A 24,355-nucleotide genomic window follows, 5' to 3' on the forward strand; every position below is an offset into this window, starting at 1 on the left:
AGCGCCGCGGCCCCGCTCCTACCGCGCTCCTACCGCGCCCCGCACCGCGCTCCGCACCGCGCCCCGCACCGCGCCCCGCACCGCGCTCCGCACCGCGCTCCGCACCGCGCCCCGCACCGCGCCCCGCACCGCGCTCAGCCGCCGCCGCCGCGGAGCCGCCGCCGCGGGGCGCAGCAGGTACCGTGCCGGGGGAGCCGCCGCCGCTGGGGCCGGGCTGCGCCGTCTGGGCCGGGCGCGGAGCTGGGGTCCCCCGCTCGGACTGGGGCGATGGGAGCGGGGCTGCGGGCGGGCCTGGCCCCGGCGGCTCCTGAGGGGTGGCCGGCGGTGCGGAGCGGAGGGACCGTCGGGGTTCTGGCGGCGGCCGCCGCCGTCCTGGTGGAGGGGGGCTGCGCTCGGGGCACCCTGCGGTGTCCCAGCCCCTGGCCCTCGGGGGCAGGGCGAGATGCGCTCCCTCCGTTCCCACCGAGCGGCTGGACAATAGCGGGAAATGCCCGAGTTACCCTCCCTCACACCTATCATTCCCAATGTTAAATGGCTGTAGAGTTGATGTGGGAAGGGATATAAAATTTTGGCCCCACTTGTCATGGAGCCGAGGTAGGAAAAGCTCCCAGGGATTCACCATGGGGAAGAGCATCCTGGCAAATTCCCACAGGGACAGTTTCTCAGGTGGGAAATAGCATTTATTTTGTATGGATATCTGGTTTCTAGGTGAAACAAAGTCTCGAGGGTTTTACCAAGAGTAGCATATACAACTGAGTCTGTTATGTACTATTTTCTGTTAGATAATATGATTTAATTCTCTGTGTACTTGGCCATCCCACTGTCGCATCCTCAACCCACTCTGTAAAAGCTCCCAGGGAAGTAGGTCAGTATCTCTAGATGATGTTTCTATTAGACACTGGTGTGTTTCTGCACTGCTGGCTGACTAGAAGGCAGCATTGTGACCCTTCCGTTTATGCACATTCTGAATGAGCCGAGCTTCAATTATTCATTCTGATGCTATTGCAACCTTCTGCAGTTTCTCTTCTCCAGGGACACGATGTGTAACAAGAGTTTGAAACACACCAGTGAGGCTGCAATCCTATCTTGGCATATGGCAGCTGTTTCCTTGTCTAGCCATTTTTAAGGGTTAATTTGTAGCGCTAGGAGGAATGTCAAGGAAGAATGAGGATTCCCAATAGAGCAGCATTACCCTGTGCATTCCTTCTGTTTCCCTCTAAAAAGCTATAATTCAAAGTACTGAATGGATTGTGGACTAGGGTCTACAGATGAGTTTTGTATTTTGTCTCTGAAAGGAACAATGCCTTCAGAGGGCATTTGGTTACCATAATGGAGAACCTATGGCTTTGATATAGAATTGGTTTAAATCTGACAGTTTGTTGGTGTTATAGACATTTGCTCTTTTGTAGGTGAAAAAACAGATGCAGGAATAAAATACATTGGAACCAGAGATTTGGGCCCAAAATTCAGAACCCTGTTTGTTGTTATTTATGTTTTAGTTGTGTTGTTATTTATATTTTACTTGTGTAGTCACCTATCCATTGTGCTGTGCTCTCTATTCATAAACTGTGAACTATTCATATTTTCCAAATACAGAAGGCTGGGTGGGCCCACAATGGCAGCAGCTATACTTGTGAAAAACAGAATTACTATCCTGTGACTTGTATTCATGTAGTGCATGATAGCTTTTATAGTCTCCATTTTAATAAAAGGTATATTTTGGAAGAGCAGGAAGGCTGCCTGTTCATCACCAACTCTTGGAAGACTTACTGTTGTATAAAATAACCTATAACCTTTTGTGTAAAGTAACCTAGATGAACACAGACACACAGAGAAAAATGATATATCAAAGGTGTAAAGAGACAAGATGGTTTGAACCTTCTGTGCAGAGCACCCTGTAATACAAAGACCAAAAGAAAAAGAGGCCAGTGCTAGCAGAAAATGGACAGGCAGTGAGCCTCTGAGTGATCACTGTCATTGTGCCAGAATTTCACCTATTCTTAGGGTTAGTTATAGGCAGAAAGCATTGAAATGAACTGATACTATTAGTGACAGTAGATTTCCAAAGAGGTGAGTACCTCTAAGAATATAGTCTTTTCAGCTGAAAAATGTCTTCCTCCAAGAGATACTCATCTCTGTATTGACTTTTAGGCAAAAGAATAGAGGAAAAAAATAGGGTTTGAAATTGCTATTGTCTTACAGATGATGATGTCTAGGGCTTTGTTATCAGCATCTGAGGTCAGACGTTAGGATTTGGTGGGTTTTACTCCTGAACTCTTCCATGCAGCTACCTTTTTAAATCACCAAAATATGAAGCATGTATTCTACTCCAAGGCACACAGTTAAGGAAAATGATGTTTCACTGAATTGCAGTTTACTGACTAATCTATAGGGGTGAGGTTCTTTGTACTGTCTTGGAAGACACATTAAGGCTCAGCAATTTGATAGTTCATCTTACAGTGTTTGAAATACTGGCTCTGATCTCTGAGATGTAAGCCTCTTACTTCTCATTTGGCACTCAGAAATTTAGTATAGATCCCCTTGGCCATCCAATCCAAGTGGAAGTAAAGTCAGGACTTCGTTTTTCCTTTGAGTTTTTCTGTACCTTTTGCTTTGACCCTCTCCTAGATAAGGACATTTGTGTGATGTTCAAATGAGGTAAGCCAGTATTACACAACTGCTGTGCTGCTGGTGTTCTGTGAATACCAAATCTACCCCTGGGTTCTTGTCCCTATAAAGCTTCTCTCTAGTTGTAAAGCTTCTCTTTAGTTTCCTCCAGACAGGTTAGAGAACAAAGGAGGAATTCCTGCTGCATCTAATCAAAGGTCTGAGGTCTCCAGCAGAGGTAACACTGCCAGAATCAGATGATCACAGAGCAAGCAGTAAGTGACTACTCCAGGGGCTAATAATTGATTACTAGGGCCCCACTGGGAAACAGGTAAAATTTATAAAGCCTTATTTCTCCCTCTTTACCCTCCAGCTGGTTAATTTGCACCATGCATGTTTTCTGCTGTGCCAGGGCTTCTGCCACAGTTCCAGGAAAACTGTCCATATTGGGTTAAGGAATTTGGGGTCACTGTGGTAATAACTACTGGAATAAGAGTCAGGGCTAGACAAGAGAGTTAAGCCTCTGCTGTTAGCAGGAATACCAGATCATCTTTATTCCAATGTACACAAAGGCTTACTGTCTGCAATGTGCCTGCTTGTGACTGTCATAGCTGGTGTTTTAGCTCTGAGGAAAAGATCCTGTAGTCATTGGTCAAGAGCAGATGCAAAGGAATGTTTAGTCCATTGAATCAACCAGCTGCCTTGGTGCTGCCCTTGAAGTATATGCTGCTGTTGTAACTACAGTTACAATGTAATAAATTAGAATGTAATAAATTAATTAGATTGTAATAAATTAGGACATTTCTGTCACACCCCTAAATCTATGAAGAGAAATGGTCACATCTTTCCCAATTGTTTTGTCAGCATTCCAGCGGGTTCTAACAGAATTGGTTTCTGTTCAGTTTACATATTAAAGGCTATTTGTAGAAAAAGAATGGGAGATTTCATTTGGGTTTGGGGTTTTTTTAATGTAAAAGTTGACATTCGTGACTATGGTTAGCACATTAATGCAAATATTTGTTTTGGTGAAGCATGGGGCATAGCAGGTGCAGGAGGCTATAAACGGGGTAAACATGATTATCTGAATAGGCAGATCTTCTTTAAATAATATCAGAAGATTCAAAGCTCATAATATGTATGCTTTTAGTATGTGCCAGTCCTTCAGAGAGGCCACAAGCTGCTTAACACTGACACAGTAGCTGCATTGGGGTGACCTGGATCTACTTCTATTCAGTGTTTTCCTAGAGGTCCTGGATGGTAATATAAGGAGTGGGTATAGCACATTTTCCAGGGACATAAAACTGTGATATTTGAAAGATGCAGGAGGAAAATACTAGAATTCAAAATTTTTCCAATAAATTGGAATACTTTCTCTAGGAAAAGAGCTGAATTAAATTCAGTAGGGATAAATACAAGGTTCTACAATAAGGCAGAAATTGCCAACCAAATAAGCACAAGACAGAAGTAAATTACTAGGTTGCAACTCCACAGAAAAGAGTATGTTATGATAGATCACAAGCTGAATATGAGTCAATGTCATGCTGTTGCAAATAAAGGCAAACATCTTGCTAGAATATGTAAAAGACATGGAAGTCTGGAAGACATGAAGCAATCCGTTTGCTCTGAGGCCAAATCCTCAGTTTGGGGGCTGTGCAAAGTTTTGGTTTTTACACTTTGAGACAGGTGCAATTCAAACAGAGGGAGTCCAGAGGAGGGTAGCAGGACTCATCGCAGGTCAGAAAAATGTGACCTGCAAGATGATTTGAAATAACTGTAATTTTTAGACCAGAAATTTGACAGGGGAATATAACAGCCTTCAGATAAAAAATAGATGAGGGGATGATCTTTTCTTCAGGCTCATGGTGGATGGAGAAGAAAGCAAGAAGCAGAAGAAAGTAAGATTATTTTAAACCACAAGAATAATTTTCTAGCACCTAGGATAATAAAAACAGTTGCATATTTGATATAGGGAGGTTCTAAAGACATCTTAAGAACAGGTTAGACAATCATCTGTGAAGAATCAAATAAGGCTAGTGATCCTGCAATGGGAAAGCACCTTCGACTGTTCAGTGTCTTAAGTTCTCCTCTAGACCATTCTTCTATCATTTTATTAAGATTATCATTTCATGTTTCTGATCATCATTTCTGATGTTCGTCTGATATCCAGGGGTAGCACAGCACCAAGACCACAGACCAGCTCTTTCTGAAAAGAGCCTGAAAGAAGAGTAAGAGCTTTCTAGAAGACAGTTAGAAGAGGTCTCTCTTTCTGGGAGAAAGGGGAAGGAATGGGACATTCTGATTTCCCAGGAGCAGATGCTTGATTGAGTTTATGAATGCTGAAACAATGCTATGGAAGAAGAAAAAGTAATCAAGATTAGGAATTAGTAAAATTATCTAAACTGAAAATACAAACTCTTCTAGTATTTTGTTCTTTGAATGAAAGGCTGTAGTCCAAAAATGGTTTTTAGATGTAAAATGAAATGAAATAATGTAATTCAGAATAGGAATAAAATAAATCATAGTCCTATGATTTATATTTTTAGGCATTTATCCAAGGAGAGAAAATCTAGGTCCTGTAGTACTCACGGTTTAACATATATTGTTTAATATAAATGGAACAGACAGTCCCCTGTGCATGGTGAAAAATCCTGGATCTCTGTGAGGAGACAGGTAGAAAGAAAAAAGAGAGCAATGATGAACACTTTGGGATGCTGAAGTGGTGGACTGTACATAAAATCATGAATAGAACAAATTCTGAGTCCAACCAAACAATTTTTTAATCCTCTAAAGGGAGAGGGTTTTTTCTCTCTCCTCAGGCTTTAGACCTTTTCACTCAAACAAAAAGAAAAGCTCTTGTACTGGGAGCAGTGGAAGTGTTTTTATAGCAAGCAGGCAATAGGGATTTTTTTCTGTGAAAACAGGTACTCTCTAGGACTGAAAGAGAATCCGCTGGAAAGAATCTGTGTTGAATGAACAAGTAAAGGAGAAAATAAAGAGTTAGGCTGCACTTTTTAGTAGTCTGTTTTCACTGAGCTGTTGCTCAGTGAACATATTAGAATAATAATCTCTCATAATTTAAACAATCTTATGCTGGAACTGTCCATAAATTAATGGAAATCCTGATTTTTTTATTTACTCTGGGACACATGAACACAAACCGTGACACTGTATAAGCTGTGATGGACTTTTCCCCTGCCCCCATCTTCCATTACTGCTAACACCTTGGGAAAAATAATTATATGCTTAGAAAGCCAGCCACTTGATGACCCAGATATTTCAAAGCAAATTCACATCCCTTCCACCCAAGGACTGAGCAGTGCTTGACATCAGCTTATACTGCTTTGCCTGAGTTTATTTCATAATTCCTCTTCCCATCCTTGCTTTTACTGTCTTTACTTCTCAGATGAGTGTGTGAAACAGTCTTTATTTGAGAGACAGAAAGGGTATCCAAAAGAAGGCTTACTGTGATCCAGTGCTAAAGGAAATTTAGCTTTGGAACAAGTTGGTTCTGGAAGGAGATAAAGCAAATATAGCTAATGTAAAAAAAAAAATTCCTATTTTTACTATTAGGAGAAGACAACAAGGTGAAAGGGTTATTCTTCAGGAAACTTGTGAGGAAATCTGTGACACGCTGTGCAGAAAAATACTGAACATGCTGGAGAGGGTTCTGCAGATGGTAAATGTTTCTCCTGGTGGAAAATGTTGATAATTATCTTGAAAAGGAGGGATGTTAGACAGAAGTAGCTACAAGGAAGGTAGGGGAATGAAAGAATTTGAATAGAGGATGCACTGTCTTAAATATGAACTCAATATGAATGTTTGGGTTTAGGTTGCATGACTGAAATTTCTCAATGTGGCTGTAAGGAAATTGTGTAGGCTGTTGCAAATGGCCCTTCCTTCAGTATGAGCTGAGTATTTAATGCAAAGTAATGATATCCAAGCCTGCTTTAAATGAAGCATCTGCATAGCTGGGTTCAGGGCAGCCATATCCTTCATATTATTTATATTAGGTCCAACTAGAGTCTAAAAGTCAAGTAAAACCTGCCAATGCATTGCCGCAGTTGTTTTTTCAGTATTTTAACAAAATTATTTTCCTATTAGCAAAATCAGAGGCAACAGCTTCAAGCTGTCAAAGGCAATTTTGCCTGGAAGGAACCTGGCTGGTCGTGGACATGAGCCGGGAATCTGTGAGCACTTGACAGGACTGAGAGCTTCCTCCCTGTGCATGAGGAGCTGATGAGTGAAGAGCAGTGTCCAGCAGTGCCTTCTGTTGGCAATGCCAAGTCCTTTTACCAGCAGCTCCCCAATACAGACAGTTTTGCAGAAATAGTCACACAGGCATTTCTGCTGCCATGATGAGGGGACTGACGTTTTTTAAATACCGGAAGCAATATAAAGCTAGAAAGCAGATATTGGAAAAATCTTGTAAAGGTATGTGTGTATTGAGGGCATTGCTCAGGAATGCTTCTCTCTGTCCCTCCATCCAAGGCTGTAGATTCTGTCTTGTAGGCGGCAGCACCTCTGTGTCAGATTGTCACAGAAAAATCCAGGTTCAAAAACTTGTGAAGTGAAAACTTGACTTATGCAGGGTGTTGGGGAGGAACTTCACAGTTCCCTGTTGAAAAAGATGACAAGCTGATTAATTCAATGAACCAAAATATACTAAATGTTTTAAAAGTGGAATCAGTGATTTTATGAAGATATCAAATATCAATTCACAGTCTTGGGTTTTTTCATTTGCAAAAGCTATAGCCTTCTGTGAAATAATTGCTAGTGAAATGGCTAAAAAATTGAAAGAGCTCAGGTTTCAACTGTCTATAGATTTTCCTCAGAGAGGTCTGGTCACAAGGGATTTGGCAGGTAAGAGTGAAAGTGGGGAATTACACTTTGCTGGTTGGCTAGTTGTGAAGTGTCAGTATTAATAAGGATGACAATTTACGAATCCTGCTGATTTACTTTGCTGGTTTTAATTGTGTATTTGTAGACATAAAAGAAAGATTGCTAGTGGGCCAAGTATTGGATAAACCTGATTCATTAAAAGCACTTGATATTGAAGGTCACTGTATGTATTGAAGAATTTCAGTGTTCATCAAGAACTTCTGTTCCATACCAGGGGAAGTCCCTATCTCAAGGGGTCTCAACTGTCTGGTGACAAAAATGAGAGTAGTCCCAGGCATTCTTTCAATTATTGTTTCTTATATGTCTACCAATTCACTGGGTACAAAAGCAACAGGATTATCATGGATAATAATTTTTTATTGTGAGGAAAGAAAAAAAAATCTTTCTTTTAATGGAAGAAATTCTTTCTTGTAAGGGTGATGAAGAACTGGAACAGATTTCCCAGAGAGGCTATGAATGTCCATCCTTGGAAGTGCTCAAGGCCAGGTTGGATAGGACTCTGAGCAACCTGGTCTAGTGGAAGGCGTCCCTGCTTATGGCAGAGGGCTGGAACTAGGCGATCTTTACGCTCTCTTGCAACCCAAATCATTCTATGATTCTATGATCCAGTTAAACAGCTGGAGAACAGGACCAGAAAAAAGACTTATTAGCATATGTGGATTTTGACTGACACCCCTTTTTCACCACAGAGAGTCTTCATTCAGGTCTGCATCCTGATCCAGTAGGAGGACGGGCAGAAATGAAAGTGCCAGAGCAGAGATGAAAGATAAATGGATCTTAATGCCTTTTATCACCTTCTTACCTAAACTAGAGCTCAGTGAATTTCCAAATTGAGATGTTGCCGCATGTTGACAGTGTAGAGCAGCACTGCAGCGCAATTTAGTGTTCTCTGGGTTTCTTTACAGTAATGAAACAGCAGGGCATGAAAAGAAATGAATGTGGATTTTTGGCTGAGTGTGATGGCAGATGTTAAAAGACAGCATGTTTTCCTGACTTACCTGTCAAGACACGCTAAAAAACTCACAAAGAAAGCAGCATTCCTGTAGGAAAGTGCCCCAGTACATTGAGAGATTTTTCAGATAGATTTGCAAAGCCTACTGTCAGAAAACAGTAGTCAGCATAAAACATAGCATTAGAAGTTGATTTATCAAGTGAAGTAAAACTAATTTCATTTTTTCTGACAGTTTTCTGTTAACTGCAGATTGTTAGGGTGGAGACCAGATTTACCCACCTTGAGAAAATTTTTGGACTGCTAAATCAGACAGTGAGTTCAGACATAACGATGAAACAAAAATGTTTTTCGTTGTCATGGCATGTAATCCTAACTGGCACTCAGCTATCCATTAATTCCCATGGGCGACCACTGTTGGACTCCACAGGTTTATCCTAACTTGAGACTTGATGATTAACCAGCAAGAACCAGCATATTCCCTTTAGCTTTTACTCACTTGGGTGATGTGACAGGTCTTAGAGAAATGTCTGGAGGACAGCATTCCAGTGAGTGGGGGAAGGGTTTGAAAACAACTTCTGCAGGTGCAGAGTTCTAGGAAAAAATTATGATTATTTGCCCACTGAAGTGAGAAAGAGAGAGAAGGTATGTCTATGCAGCTGTAAAAGAAAACAGAAAAGAAAAATCTCAATCTTGTTCTTTGATTAGGATCTTACACTGCAATTAAATTAAAATCATATATTGACAAAGTGCAGGAGCACAAATTCACAGAAGGAAAATTGAGGACATAAAACCATTACAGAGAGGACAATGGACAAGCCTTGAGAGCACACCACAGGTTCCAGTATCTCTTGTAATATCATCACAATTTCCAGGACAACAGTCTTCAACAGGAAGGTGTAACACGAAAGTTGTAATTCCTCTAATGCCAATTGCTTTCCTATTTGCTACATTTTTGTGGGGCTCAGGTTCCACAGGTTTCTATTAGTTCCTGGACAAATAAACCTACTGTTAACAGTTGTTTTCATTTTTAGTGAGGAGATAAGAGAAGAGCATGAAAGAATCACTGCAAGATTTTGCCCAACTGATGGTGCCATAGCGTGCTGCTTGATGACTGGAAATGTGAATGAAAGTGGAAGGCAACAGGGAACAGGAAGGAAAGCCTGTACAGCCTGTGTTTAACTGGAATATTTACTCTCATCTTGATGACCTCTAGTTTAATGTCTCTAAGTATTTGTTACAACTAAGCATTTAAAGAAAATTGACAAATATAGCATTAATTCTGAGAAGAGCCCAGGAAACTCCTCTTCTGGTGAGCGTGATTGGAGGATGAAAATATTAATTCAGCTGCACTGAAGCAAACTCTTGCTTAGGTCCATAGAGGAAAGTGTGGTTCAAAACAAGTCAAATATCTGCCTATACTGTAGGTGTATTTACCTATACTAAACACCTACTGATGTTCTCTGAACTGTTGTTGGACTTTGATTTGTTAGCAGAGGGAGTGGAGATTTTCCTGAGAGCTAAACCTTACTTCACTGGAAGGAAGTAGTGTCTACAAACTGCTAGAAAAAGCTATGATGTGTAACAATAAAACAGAAAGAATAAAGGGGCTGGAATTCGAGTTGATTCCAGAGTACTGATTCCAGTGTCATTCTGCCTACCTAGTGTTTCCACTCTGTCACTCACAGCTCAGTTTACCCAACTGACTTTAAAGCAGAGATTTATTTCTTTTTAATGTCCCTAAGGATTTGAACTATCCTGCCACTTCAGGAAAGCCTTAATAAGCTTGTGATCAGTGGGGTTGTCCAAACAGTATTTATTTCTGTATGAGCCCTTTAAAGTCCTCAGGCTTCTTATGTTATTGGGAAAAATTATTTATCTTTCTCATGCAAAAACTCTCACTAAAAGAGAAAATTACAGCAGTAGTCTGGGATGCTGAACCCATCTGCATTTTCCATAGGTTCCCAGTTTTTGTCTCCAACCTAGAAAAATATTTTGTAAACACTTCAAAGTTTTCTTCCTCATTGCCTCTTAAGTGTCTCTCATTTGTACAGTCATTGACTTCCTCTTCACCTTCTCCTTTAGCACTGCTGTGGTACTAACTTGGTCATTCCAGTTCTGTCAGATGATGAAATAAAACCATTTTATTTCATAGAATCATGTAATGGTTTGGTTTGGAAGGGACCTTAGAGATCATTTAGTTCCACACCCCTGCCATGGGCAGGGATACCTTGCACTAGACCAGGTTGCTCCAAGCCCCATCCCACCTGGCCTTGAACACTTCCAGGGATGAGGCATCCACAACTCTCTGGGAAACCTGTTCCAGTGCTTCACCACCCTCACAGGAAAGATCTTTTTCTAAATATCTAATCTAAGCCTATCCTCTTTTAGTTTAAAGCCATTCTCCCTTGTCCTGTCACTACATGCCCTTTTGTCAAGTCTGTCTTCTTGCTTTCTCATAGCCCTTTAGGTACTGGAAGGCTTCAATAAGGTCACCCTGAGGCCTTCTCTAAACTGAGCAAATCCAACTCTCTCAGCCAATCTTCATTGAAGAGGTGCTCCAGCCCTCTGGTTATCTTTGTAGCCCTCCTCTGGACTCATGCAAATACACCTTTAATATCCACAGCCATCATATTAATTTTAAATATCTTAATCCAGGTGATAAGTTTAAAATAAAAACCCTGTAAATAATTCTTGTTCATTTTTAAAGACTTTTGCATTAGAATAGCCTGAATTGCACTGCTTGTAGTCAGCATTCTTTCTCATTAAGTATCTGTCATCCCAGTAGGTCTGTTGCTGGCACAGTCTCTGGCAGTGTCTTTTTGCTTCATATGGTTTTACCTTCACAGGCAAAAACACCCAGGACTTTGATGGGAAAGTCCTCCTGCTACACGGCTTCTATCCCAGCCACCTGGAGCAAGGAAATTGCCCTCTACTCCATCCTCTGAGTCTGCCTTTGGGGCCTTCCTCTCTCACTCTCCTAACTTTATGGTATTTGCTGCCAAAGTGTCAGATACTTTCTATCAAAATATCTCCTGGTATTCCAAGCCAGACTCTTTGTTAATCCTTTATGCCAGTGTGATCTCCCTTCTGGTGTAGCAGTATGATTCCTGCTTGGAGAGATGAAATGCTCCAATAGGGCCTCATTCCACAGTCTCAGCATCTCTTGTGAACACCAAGAAAAAGAAACGCACACATAAACCAGGTCTAAAAAGGTTAAAAAATGCTTGGGGCCAAGAAAAGAGATGGTTTAACTTTGGCATTACTGTAACTGTAGTGGGATCCATGTGAAAATTCCAACTGTTGAAATGGTCTCAGTGTTTTATGTCTAAAGGTAGCAATGTTAAATAAACACTGCACAGCAGCAGACTTGGTTTTCTCAAGATGTGGTTTCCTGTCTCCTCTGGCCTCTGCTTTCACAGAAGCTGTTTGTTTGAACTCCTTCCCATCAATGGCTAGGTTTTTTCACTGTTTATTGCTGGCGTAATTTTGATGATTGCTTATCAACAGCTGGTTTAACTGCATATGCCAAACAACTTTACAGTATTCAACATGTTTAATGAACTACAGTTTAAACTCAAATGTTCTAGCAGTGTTTTCTGTTTTTTCACTTCTGGCCAGAGTATGTTTCTTTGCTTTGAAGTTTTAGTCCTGTTTTCTTGAGCAGTGTGTACATGGTGGAGAGTTGGACTTGTGTAATGTGTTCATTTAGAAAAGGATGTAAAAAAGTATTAAATCTTAAAGAATTAGTTTGCTGGAATAACTCCTTGCTCCCACCTAGGATTTATTCAGCCATCTTCTCTACTAAAACACCATTTTGTCTAAATTAATGTATTCTAAAATGTAATGGTAGCCAAAAAGGCAGATGCAGTGTGTCACCCTGGCACTTCAAATGTGTATGAAAATTTTCTTAAATTATGTTAAAGAAGAAAAATATTAATGTCAGAACAATCATGTTTTTATTTTGGTCAGTGAATTTACATCATTTCACGTAACATCACTTTAGCTTAACCAGAGTTGTTAGGACTTCAGTTGAAGTTGAAGTTTCATCATATTCTGAAATGCAAGATAACAGTAGTGGCTTCTGCCAAAAAAGTCTCTCCATTTCCATTTCCTGAGTATGGCTGGAGTTGAGGCACTTGAAAATAATTTTTGCCTCTTCACATATTTTCGAGTATGCCGAAGCTGGTTTATTATGTTAAAGGGCTCTCCTTTGACTCTGGGAAACATTCAAAATTGAGCACTTTCTATATTAATGCCATACATGTCTGTCATTCAAGGTGTGACATATAGTTTCCAAAAGGCATCCTGAATGCTTCAGACAATGTTTTACCTCCTAGGATTGTGTCAGACTTAAAAAAAACCAACACATTCATCAAAAGCAGAGAAAGGCCAGAGCCATAAGTGAATCACTGATTTTGTTACTCACATACTCTTATACAGATTTTGCTTTTGAGGATGTGCAACAATTATTTTCTCTTTTATGTTGGAAGAACTGATGCATTTGCATCATTATCTGATGTTCTTAATCTGTATTGGATGAGTGGAACAGACAGTATGTGGTATCTTGGGAAAAAAAAATCTGGTTAACTATAGTCCAAGAAGGATGTTCATTATACAGGCTTTCACTGATTCAAATAATTGAAACATTTGCAGCTGTCCTTAAATATTAGGGTGAGAGCTAGGGAGAACAGGTCTTTGCTCTTGCAGCTTACAGGATTTAAAAACCTTTTAGTAACAGCTGATCCAATTGTACTGCTTCAATTTTGTTTCATATCTCACTCTTCAGTGATATTCCTGGCAAAACTCCCACTGAAATTAAAGGACTCTTGCATAAGGTAGGACTAGGGAATCTGGATAATTAATATTTTGGAATAAAAAGAAAACCCTTGTGGGTTTCACAAGAAGGTCTGTCCTGCAAGTGTAGAAATGGGGTGACCTTTCTATTGTTGAATGTCCTTTTGTAAATCCATGTGTCTCAATAGAAGAGTAAAACTAATTGTCTTTTCACTAGTGGATTGATTCTGTTCCAGGACAGAAAAATCACCTCCAGCAAACTCAAAGCTATTAAAATTTCCTGGGTCATGGAAATGGTGAATTCTGACTTTCATTTCAAGAAAGTTTTGCAGCTCTTGTTCTACTATGTGAGTCAGTACCACTTTAGCCTCTTCTGAATTTCAGGTCACTAATTAAATGCCAGTGTCTTTGAGAATTGTTTAGCCACATCATGTGTTTTGTACCTCCTATTCCAAAATTAGTTTCTTGACTTCTCTGTGGGCTGCTGTCCCTGCTGGTACTGCCTGAAGTAAAAGCAGTAGCCTTCCTAGGTTATCCCTTGGGTATGCTTAGCTTCATTCTATGCTTCTGTGGAGTTGGGACAATAAGGAATGGCAGGGTAAGGGCCAAAGGGCCCTAATTAATGTGTGAATGTAATGAGAATAACACAGCTGCCACATGCTGAAGACCCGTTTTCCATCTCTAGCCTGGATCTTCCACCTCACTCTTCAGTTTTAAAACTTCGATCAGCTCAAGGCTGATGCCACAGTGTCCATGGCCACCTTCATTTCCCCGGTGCTATCTCTTCCCTGCCAGAAGGAAATATACCAGTAAAAGAGATTTGGGCACCAGAAACAATTTTTGAGGGAGGAACAGGGCATTTTGGCAGCTTTATCTTTCAGAACTACTATGGCAATACTCAAGTCCAAAAGCTGTCATGAGCCTCTGTTTATAGAACCCCTTTAGCTGGGTGTGTCTTCCTAATGATTGGCAATTTATTCTTAGACTGGTTTAGTTTGAGAGGCAGTTATTAGATACTTTCCACATTATTTTTAAAATAATCTAAATAGTGCTGAAAGTGGTGAGTGGGAGCTGTCAAGGAAACAACTTGCTAATGGAAGTGCAGCATAATTAACTGCCTTATTTAAATGACTTGCTTTTGGAAAGAGCTGATAAATAAGGGACAGCACCAGCAGAGGGTCTTTGCAACTGTATTGAGTGATCCAACAAGTGACCTTATTACAGAGAAATTATCATTCAAACAGAAACAAGGATAGTGGTCATTTGGAGGCCCATAAGGTCAGATTCACTACACACATTATTAAATTTGGTCTGTTTTTTGTCTTTCTGTGCTTTTTGGCCAGCAGTGATGTGCTTCCAGTATCCCCCCCGGCTCCTGGATATGCTGAACAAGGTCTGAAGAACAGACAGCATTTCAGAAAAGCAGGCTTGTTGCTAAAAGTGCAAATGCCAAATCTTTTCCTGTCACTTGCTGTCTCAAGAGCATGCAGCCATGTCACAGTCATCCTGGTTCTCCATGCAGCCACACCATGGTGATCGCTGGAATAACAATAAATGAGTATGAACCAGGAACATCAGCCATTATAAGTTTGCCTTTAGGGCTTGGTTTTCTGAGCTGGAAGCTGGAATGAGCCTGCCATGCTAGATGTATCACTGCAAAAATAATACTGCTGAACCAGCAACTGGCTCACGAGTGTGACAGTTTGGGATTTAGTTCTTGGTGGGATATTAGGGTCTACTAGAATTGTTTAAATGGCAGCAGTAGCCAAGTGCTGTACAGACACGGGAAGATAAGACAGTCATTGCCCTGAGGAATGCACAAAGTAAGGAAAAATAAAGACAGCATGGAAGCAGATGTGTGACACTTGGGTATGGATTAATTGTTTCTATGAATATGCTGCAATTTGATGGGTGGAAAATAATTTGTCTGTTAGACCTGCTGTTAGCTGGTTAATTCCATGTAAGTGCCATGGCTAGAGTTATTAGGGAGTGAATTTTAAATGCAAGAAGTAGTAGCTATGAGATTCAGTTACAGAAGCTTGAATCATGACTTAGGGAGTCTCTAGTCCAAGTTCCTGCTGAAAGCAGGGCCAACAGTGAGTGCAGACTGGGTTGCTCACAGCTTAATCCAGTCTTGTTTGTAAACTTCCAAGGATGGAGATCTCTCAGTCTCTTTGGGCGAACTGTTACATTCTTAGTTGTCTCATCATGGAATTATTTTGCTTACATCTGGTCTGAGTCTTCCCCTTTGGATTTAATGACCATTGTCTGTTATTCTTCCACCATGCTCATCAGTGCAGTACCTTGCACTGTCAGGAGCCACTAAAGGCACTGGAAGGTTGCTACTAGATTCCCCCCAAAGTTTTCTCTTTTCCAAGCTAAACAAGCCCAGTTCACTCAGCCTCTCCTTGTCGGGCAAGGACCTCAGCCGTCTTGGCTGCCCTCTTCTGGAGTCACTCAAGTGCCAGCTAAAGAGCGATAATCACAGTCTCTGGTTCCTGGCTGTGTTCTGTTCTGCACCCCAGAGGGCTGTAAGCCTTCAGCACCTGCAGGGCACAGTGTTATCTCAGGTACAAACTTCTGTTCTCCTCGATCCCTAGATCCTTTACAGTTCCTTTTCAGACAGATTTCCAACCAGTCAGTCACCAGTCTGTACCAATGTCGGTCTCATATTCAGTCAAAGAGAGAAATAGAAAGTTTCTAACCAGGCAGGAGCCTGGGAATCTGTTAGAAAAGAATGTAAGTAAGAGTTTTATATCCTTGTTGTTCACATTGTTTATAGTTAAGTTCTATCACTGTGCATGGTGCACTCTGCACCAATGGTGTAGGTTGTTTGCACTTCAGGACCAATGGAATTGGTCCTCACGAAGCTCTGTAAAGAGCAGCGCATTTGAATAAACCAGAGTTCTACTCTCACAACCTTCTGAGACAGAGTCTCCTCATTCCCGTCCTGCCTCAACAGCAACATACCAACACACAGGTTAGTCCATCCAAGTACAGTATTTTGCATTTTTTGTCACTGAATTTCTTCTCAGTCCATTCCACCAGACTATCTGGGTTCCTCCGAATAACAGTTGTGCCTCCAAGTATATTGGTTAACCATCTGTTTTGGTGTCATCTGCAGTCTTGATCAGTGAGCATTCTTTCTGCTATCAGGGCATTGATAAATAATATTGAAGAGGACATCTGGAACTAAACATTAAACACTAGATCTCAAGCCTGATAATCCAGTCAGTTTTTCACTTTTCTAGCAGTCCACTTATCTAACATCACAATTTGGTTAGAGCAATGCTCTGGGAGACTGAAACGAAAGCCTTGCTAAAATGCAGATGACATCCACTGATCTCTTCCTACAAGATGGGAATCAGTTTGATTAGTCTATGCTCAATTAAATAACATGTGCTAAATTACACGTCCTTTGACTAAAAATGTGTTCTAAGAAGAAATTCCATGAGTTTCTCAGGGGCCAGAGTGAGGGGCTAACTGGTCAACTACCCTGTAGTTTTGCAGGTAGTGTCACTTGTCCTTTCTGAAGATAGGTGCCACATTTTCCTATCTCCAATCACCAAAGTCCTCCTCTGATCTCCATCACCTTTCAAAGCTGACAGAGAGTGGCCTCAAAATGACATCACTCAGCTCTCTCAGCAACCTTCAGTGCAGCCCATGGGGGCCTGGAGAAGCAGGCTAGGTCAGGAAATACTGATATGTTGCAGGCAGAATGGGAGTTTCAGATAAAGTTTATTAGAGAAGCCCTCCCTTCACAAACAGAAGCCACAAGGTACAGAAAGGACTCCCTTACTTTCTAAATTCTTTCTGAGAGAGCAGCCAAGGTACAGCTGGATACAGTCTTAGCCCCAGCATTAGTCAATGGCTTATATCTAAAGAGTTACACAGGTGTAATTGAGCTTTTATATTACTTCATCCTGCAAAATTAAGGATGGCAAACCAAATATATTTATATAAATAAAATTATTTATTTTAATTTATTACAATAATGATTAGGGGGAAAAAACCTTAATCAGAATAATTTACTACACAGTATGGATCACTATCACTACTGATTTAGTGCACTATTTTTGAAGCAATTATATTCAAGCAATTATATTCAAGGTAGCAGAATAATTGTTAAGCAGAGATTGATGTTACTCACCCACACCAACAACTGGGAAAATCTCTGTCTTTCAGCCTCAAGGAATAACCTTGAGGAGTGTCCCCACTGAAGGGAAGAATCTTCACACACCTTAGGGAGGTATGCTAGAAATCTTTGCTCTGCAAAAGTGATGCTGGTCTTTATAGTATAAAGTGATTGACTTTATTATGCATTCAAAATAAGAATTTTTTACATTATGTGTTCTCAGGCTTAATCAGCAAAATATGCTTTCTGCTGGAAAATGTGTTGGCAGCTTTTTAGTTCCTCCTTTTCAACTTCCAAATCAGGACCTGCACATCCTTGCTACTCCCAGCCTCGGTCAGGGAGCCTCAGTCTTGCATGTCCTTGTGGTGTGGGTGAGAGTTTTGTCAAGCTGGTCTCAGCATTCTTCAGCACTAAGAACAGCAGTGTTATCCTTGCTCAGTGTAATCACTGATCAGCAGCCCGTCCTTGCTCCACTGAACAGCAAACTCTCCTTGCTCAGCCCTTCACTGACAAACTTACAAGCCTGCTTAGGCTGAGAGCCCTGCTAAGGATGTCTGTGAGAGAAGTGATGTAAGGTAAAATTGGGACAGATATTTCTTCTAGTCTTTGCTAGTGTGCCATTTTCATGTAATTGAGAGTTTAATTTATTCTTGGGTTCTTATGTATTAGAGCTGCACCTCAGATTTCAGTTTTATTTTCAAGTGTGAAAGAGCAGGGGTCGAGCTGAATTCCTGCTGGTGAGTGATTCTCGATACAAGAATAAGTATCACACCTTGCCAAAGCAGGATCCCATTGCCACCTCACAGACTATGTGCATTCTGTCTGCTTTACTTCTAGTACTAAGCCATCTCAAATTATTCAAATATTTACCCCTTTATCCTTTTTAATGCAGGATTGGTCTTCAACCCTCCCCCTTCAATGAGTTGCATGTTTTGCTTCTGTTCTGCTGGTCTGTGAATTCATTGTTTGTAGGCTGGCAAGGCACCAGTTTGGGGGTGACAGATGGAGCAGACTGCAAACCAGGCAGTTACCTCCTAGCCTAAATGATATTCTAATAAGTACAGAGAGGTGACAGAGAGAGAAGCTTCTCACTGGAATGACTGGCAGTTTTGTTTCCAGCCTGAAAGCGCCAATAGATAATTTTTGGCCTCAGTCCAAAAAAAAAATTCACAGAAAATCCTATTAGCTCCTAACTTTTTTTAGGGGTCAAAGAAGTTTTTATGTCTGGTTTGTTATCCATTTAGGGAGTTGTTTCCTTTATGCCATTTTTGGTTCATCAGTTTCTCTCAGGAATTGTACACTTTAGGAAACTTTCCTTTTACTTACCATTTTGGTTTCCTTCTTATTTTTTATTATTTCAGCAATTTTCTCCATTGTCTTCCTTCCATAGACATTCCTTCTTCATATTTCTTTATACTTTTCACAGATTCATGTTGGAATAATGGGATCTAACAACTTATTTGGCTTCCAGCTTCCACATCCTGTGAAACAACTACTGCACTGTGAGGCAATGGCATCTGCATGGGAATCTCTAGAGCATATGTCCTCTTCTCCCTGCCCTTCAGCTGCATCTCAGTTGTATAATACAGGGTTTGTGTAGGGCTTTGTTTCATCCTTGGTCTTATAAATAAAAAAAGCACAACAAAAGGGAGCTCTGGCAAATCCCCAGCAGGCTCTGAGATCCCTCTGCAGTGTGAGCAACATGGTGTTTTGCAGACAAGCTGCAAAGAAGATGCTTTTTCTTTCCATGAGTACAGGTTAAAAAAGGACCAGCTCTCACTAGGAAAATATAAAAGTGAAGCTGGGAACTGAACTATGGTGTGGTCCCATACACTGATCAGAGAACACACTGGAAATTTTTCAATATTTGGACATAGCTCTTCATGTTTATTTAACAATATTCAGTCTGGATTTCAGCTCATGTGTGAGCTGTAAATTAATGCTATTCCTGCTAAAATATGCTTCTTTTTTCTTCCAGATAAAATGATGACACTGAATGTTCAGATCATCTTCGGCCTCTTTTGCTGCATGATTTTTCTTCCTACAGATGGCTTCCCAGCAGACACCAGTACTGAATTTCGCTCTGCTTTCTCTGTGGCCAGAACCAGCAGCATGGAAGGGAGCTCTGAGATGGTGATCACCTTTGACAAAGTGTACGTGAATATTGGCAATGATTTTGACCCCAAGACTGGATTGTTCCGCTGCCGGATCCCAGGAGCCTACTACTTCTCCTTCACCGTTGGGAAATACCCAAAGAAAAACTTGTCTGTCATGCTGATGAGAAACAAGAATGAGGTGCAGGTAATTGTGTATGACGAACATCACCGCAAGGAGCGCAAGGTGGCCAGCCAGAGTGCCATGCTGCAGCTTGACTACGGGGACACAGTGTGGCTGCGTTTACATGGAGATCCCAAGTACGCTCTTTACAGCAATGTGGGGCCCTATACAACTTTCAATGGCTACCTGATCTATCCAGACACTTCTGCCTTCTTCCAGAATGCTCTTGACTCTCAAGAGCTGGGGCCACACCCTCACACAATTCAGCAACTTCCCAGAGAGCAGAATGAAGCTTCACAGCGACACGTGTTGCCTGACCAACCAAAGAGGGTGCAGGACCCTCGCTCTGCATTTTCTGTTGCCCGCTCACAGAGTCTCCTGGGGACAGATGAGAAGCAAACCCAGCATGAGCCAATCACATTTGATACAGAGTTTGTGAATATTGGAAAAGATTTCAATTCCTCCACTGGCATCTTCACGTGCCGTATACCTGGTGCATACTATTTCTCCTTCACCATTGGCAAAATGCCCTTTAAGACTATGTCAGTGAAACTGATGAAGAACCACAACGAGGTGCAGGCCATGATCTATGATGACAACCACTCCAAGAGGCGGGAGATGCAGAGCCAGAGCATCATGCTGCCTCTGCAATATGGGGACACTGTTTGGCTCTACAGCCATCAGCATGATGGCTATGGTGCCTACAGCAACCATGGCAAGTACATCACCTTCACAGGCTTCCTCATCTATTCAGAGGCTCAGCCAAAGTGGCTTCCAGGTGCCAGCTCACCTCAAGGGTCAAACAATTAAATGCAGATGTGAAAGGAGCATAAGAAGAGCCAAGGTGCCATGAACTTGAGTATAGCTTCTCTGAATATCATCTTCTGCTTTGAGCATGCTGTCATGTGTCCAGTGCTTTCCTTACGCTGCACACTTGTGCCCTGTCAGCAGGGCCACTGCTGTGTGTGCCATTCGTCCCTAGAGAGGCCTTTGGGGTTGTAGCTGTGTGTCCCGTGTTGGTGTTTGAGTTAACATAAAAGCATGAGGTAGTTTTGGGGCAGGGGTGGGGCACTGTAGTGAGATGCTGAGGACCAGAGAACTACTGCAGTCATGATACTGCAGATCTCCAGCATCCAGAGAGAAAAGGGTGTGGTGATTTTCCTTATTTATCCAGGGAGGGAATAAGTGTAATGAAAAGGAATGTAATAAAAATACAAAAGATGAGAATGTTCTCAGTTTGGAATTTATGCTACTTTGTGAGACTTGTGTGCTTGTCATTGGCTGAGGTATCAACTCAGGTGAGAGATAAGCATGGTAATTGTGTGAGCTGAGGATGTGTTACTGAGCCAGTCTGTCTGTGTACACTCTTTAATCACTTGTGTGTGTGAAGGGATGGTACCTCTTATGATTTTATTGCAAGTTTCACAGTGGTTTGTGCTTTTCTTTATCTGATGTAGATGAAGTCAAGAAGGTGTGGTTGAGAATCTCAACTTTCATTTAATGTAAAGAATACATTTAGAAGCAAACAAAAGAGCAGGCATCTTATAGTGAAAGATAAGGGCTCAAATCTGTGAATGGAACATGCTCTGAAAGCCCAGAAGCAAGGTAAGTAAGAAGAATAAGAAATCTGTCTTTAAATCTCTAAAGATTAGGATCAGGAGCAGGCTCATAACACCAAGTGTGAGTAGTACCACCCCAGCAGTGGTTCTGCTGACCCCAGGGGCGTTACCTTCCCCAGAAATGAGCCCCTTGAACACAAGGGTGCTGCTGGCCCACCACGTGCTGCACTGATAGCCTCCTGCAGGCGGGGTCAGAGGAACCGTGGGTGATGTGTCCAGCATCCATTTCCAGTGGTTTTGTACGTGCCGAGTTCCACCGAGAGTTTGCCCTGTGGAGAGGCTGCTGTGGCTGCAGTGGGCACTGTTGTGTTCCTACAGTCTGACAAACAGGGGTGGGCAGCCGGCGGGATCTGCTGAGGAGGTAGTGGGAGCACAGGAGACTTCATCGTAGCACCACTGCTGCTGTTTCAGTTGAGCTAAATCCCTGGTTGTATCCCAAAAATACATAAACTGCAAACGTGCACCATCCTAAGCATGTGCATAGCTTCATGGCATCACTTCAGTGTACTTTATAATCCGTTCAACAGGCAGCAATGCTCTAAAACTGCTCCTAACAAAATCCCGAGTTCAAAGCAGTGTGTTGGCATCTGAGTCACAAGCCAACCCACTCCGCATTTTTCCATATATTTGTATGGCTCAGGCTGTATTTTCTCCAGCAATACAGTATTTTTATGCACCACTGCCATCTCAGCTCAGCCTTTTGATGATACTCTGCTCAAACTCACTGCCTCTGTCACTCCATACATGTCCTAGGCATTAAAGACTGGGGCATATTTGGGAAAAGGATGAAGAGTAAAGATTTGAAGTATGTAAAAAAAAACAGCATAAGGTAAGACAAGAAGTTTTACTTCAATTAAATTCTAATTTTAATTAATATACCATTTGGGGTGAAAAAGAAAGACACAAACAAAAAGAACCCCAAAACACAAACCAAAATGAAACAAGCACACAAAACAAAAATCCAGCAACAAATCTACCTGCTTTAAATCTACCTCCTGTCAAAACCCTTAGCTGACCTCTAAAGCCATTGTCTGGAGCATCTTGCTTCCAGGCTTCTTGTTCCTGCCTTACCATTTTCCCTCTCCATCTGTTGGGCTACAATGGCTTGGAATAAGATTAACTAGGTCAGAAACTAGCAGTTCCCACTCTGAAGGTCACACATGCCTCTTTTGTCTAACATGGAAAAATTATATTGATAGAAAGGGAATTATGGATCCCATTGTCTAAGCACATGCAATGAACGTTTGAAATTTATGTACCTATAGGTGCAGCAGGAAATCTGCTAGAAACAACAAGAATCAAAATCAAAACCCTCCTGAGGAGACAATTACATTTATCTAATTCCACACCACAGTGTTTAAGACAGACAAATGTTAATGATGTCTTTTTGTAAAATAATTATATTTCTGATAGAGACTATGTGTTTATTATGTTTGGCTTGTAAAATGCCACAGCTGTACAAAAAAAAAAAACTTTATAGAAGAAAGGCAAAATCTGCTGAAGAAATAACTAGGTCAGGATTCTTCAGAATTTAAATGAGATTTCAGGAAGTATATTCCAAAACGATAACTGAAACAAAGCTGTGTATATGTGTAAATATGATATGCAAACACTAGAAAGCTTCATGGAATACATACCTTTTCAGGTTGCCTTTTAAAGAAAAATTAATACGTGATATGGGAAATTGCTGTTGACACATAAAATATGATGCCACATGAGGAGAAAAATTAAATTAAATATGTGACCTATATAATGAAACACAACAAAACCTGCTTAGCTGCTACTGGAGAGGAGAAAAGATCTTGTATTTGTCTGAAACCACAGTGAGAATATAAGGAGAGTGAACTGAATTATCTGAAAGGAAGTCAGCTGTGACACCAGCATAATATCTTAGAAAAATACTTCCAAGCCATCTCTCCTGAGCATCAGTGATCAAGATAGATAAGACATCTAAATAGCACTGCCCCATTCAGCACAGCTCACTTAGCAAAAAATCAGAAAGGGGAGAAATGCACTTTTGTCCTTTTTTCATTTAAAAATAAAAGCTTGCGCATAAATCCTGAGGGGGTTGTCAGCACAGTGCAGAAAGCAGGACAAAAGGGTGTGGCATATTTATTGAAAGTCCTGCACACTGTGGAAAGCATTGAAAATAACCAAGGAGGCAGCTGAAGCCAGGTGTGCCCTTTCCTACGGGGGTTCCCTCATTAGGTGTCTCTCTTGGTCCTGGCCAGGTTAGAGCGATAGAAATGTTTCAGGGATGCTAAATGTGAAGGCTTCTCCTTCCAAGGCCAGGAAGCCTGGAGGAGAGTGGTATTTGCAGGGCAGAGCCCCTTGCACAGGTCACGGAAGATTTCATCAACCAGCTGAGAGAAAAAGCCAATCCAGGGGGATTTATCCAGACCCTGCATGGAGCGAACCTGATAGGCACTGTAAACACTGGTGAAAAGGAGACGGTCGAACTCTGTCGGAGGCAAGGGAGCGTCGGTCAGTGAATAGTATCTCAGGTGCTGCTCAATCTCTGCCGGTGTTTTGGGAACTTCCTCCTCTAAAACCTGCAGGAAGCGCCGTGCCGGGCGTAGGGAGGCCAGCTCTTCATCCCGCAGCCGGATTGTCCCGTTGGCCTGGATATCCAGCCTTCCCCAGAGCATCTGGAAGAGAGGGGCAGCGCTGTCACGGAAAGCCCCGCACAGCTGCACCGCTGCCGGACGCGCTGCGGGCAAAGCCCAACGCAGCGCCGCCGAGCACACCTCGGGCGGGTCGGCGGGGCCGTGAGGGACCCAGTGCGCGTCCTTCTCTGCCAGCCCCACAGCCCGGTTCCGAGCATCCCCACAGCCCGTTTCCCCGCTGTGCAGCTCCGCCTCCCGCCCCGCCGTCCCCCCGCAGCCCCGCCGCAGCCGCTCCCCGGTGCGGCCGCCTCCAAGCCCAGCGGGGCCGGTCCCTTGTCCCGGCGCGGGCACAGCCGCCGTGGGCGGCGCCCCGCAGTGCCAGGGGACACAAATGCCATTGGGCATCGCCGAGGCGTTCTCCGGGGGTCCTGAAATCCGGCAGGGATGAGAACAAACAGAACAGGTG

At 42.1% G+C, this 24,355-nt stretch overlaps 3 protein-coding genes across 8 annotated transcripts in view; 2 read left to right on the forward strand and 1 right to left on the reverse strand.

Moving 5' to 3' along the window:
* C1QTNF4 (C1q and TNF related 4) lies at positions 1–20,891 on the forward strand. Its single transcript, XM_021533260.4, has 2 exons — positions 1–177; positions 19,366–20,891. Exon 2 carries the CDS (start codon positions 19,371–19,373, stop codon positions 20,472–20,474), a length of 1,104 nt encoding a protein of 367 aa, XP_021388935.1. The 5' UTR covers positions 1–177; positions 19,366–19,370; the 3' UTR covers positions 20,475–20,891.
* The window catches only part of FAM180B (family with sequence similarity 180 member B), a 106,002-nt gene that overhangs the window by 79,412 nt on the left and 2,235 nt on the right, over positions 1–24,355 (reverse strand). For 4 of the 6 annotated variants that reach the window (XM_085580266.1, XM_085580264.1, XM_085580265.1 and 1 more), the window contains exon 1: positions 182–24,294. In XM_085580266.1, the coding sequence (XP_085436392.1) occupies positions 23,488–24,294 (807 nt within the window). In that variant the 3' untranslated portion in view covers positions 182–23,487. Of the gene's footprint in view, positions 1–181; positions 24,295–24,355 lie in introns of those variants that run through there. The other 2 variants (XM_085580267.1, XR_014955575.1) reach the window with 2 other exon arrangements.
* KBTBD4 (kelch repeat and BTB domain containing 4) overlaps positions 24,201–24,355 on the forward strand; it is a 19,397-nt gene continuing 19,242 nt past the window's right edge. The window contains exon 1 of the mRNA XM_021533262.4: positions 24,201–24,352. Within this exon, the coding sequence (XP_021388937.1) occupies positions 24,334–24,352 (19 nt within the window). The 5' untranslated portion in view covers positions 24,201–24,333. The remainder of the gene's footprint in view (positions 24,353–24,355) is intronic.

This window comes from Lonchura striata, chromosome 5 (assembly GCF_050655825.1).
Source record: "Lonchura striata isolate lonStrDom1 chromosome 5, ASM5065582v1, whole genome shotgun sequence".
NCBI lineage: Eukaryota > Metazoa > Chordata > Aves > Passeriformes > Estrildidae > Lonchura > Lonchura striata.

Excerpts from the sequence above, each read along its gene's own strand:
- C1QTNF4 (XM_021533260.4), top strand. The coding sequence starts at position 19,371 with ATGATGACACTGAATGTTCAGATCATCTTCGGCCTCTTTTGCTGCATG.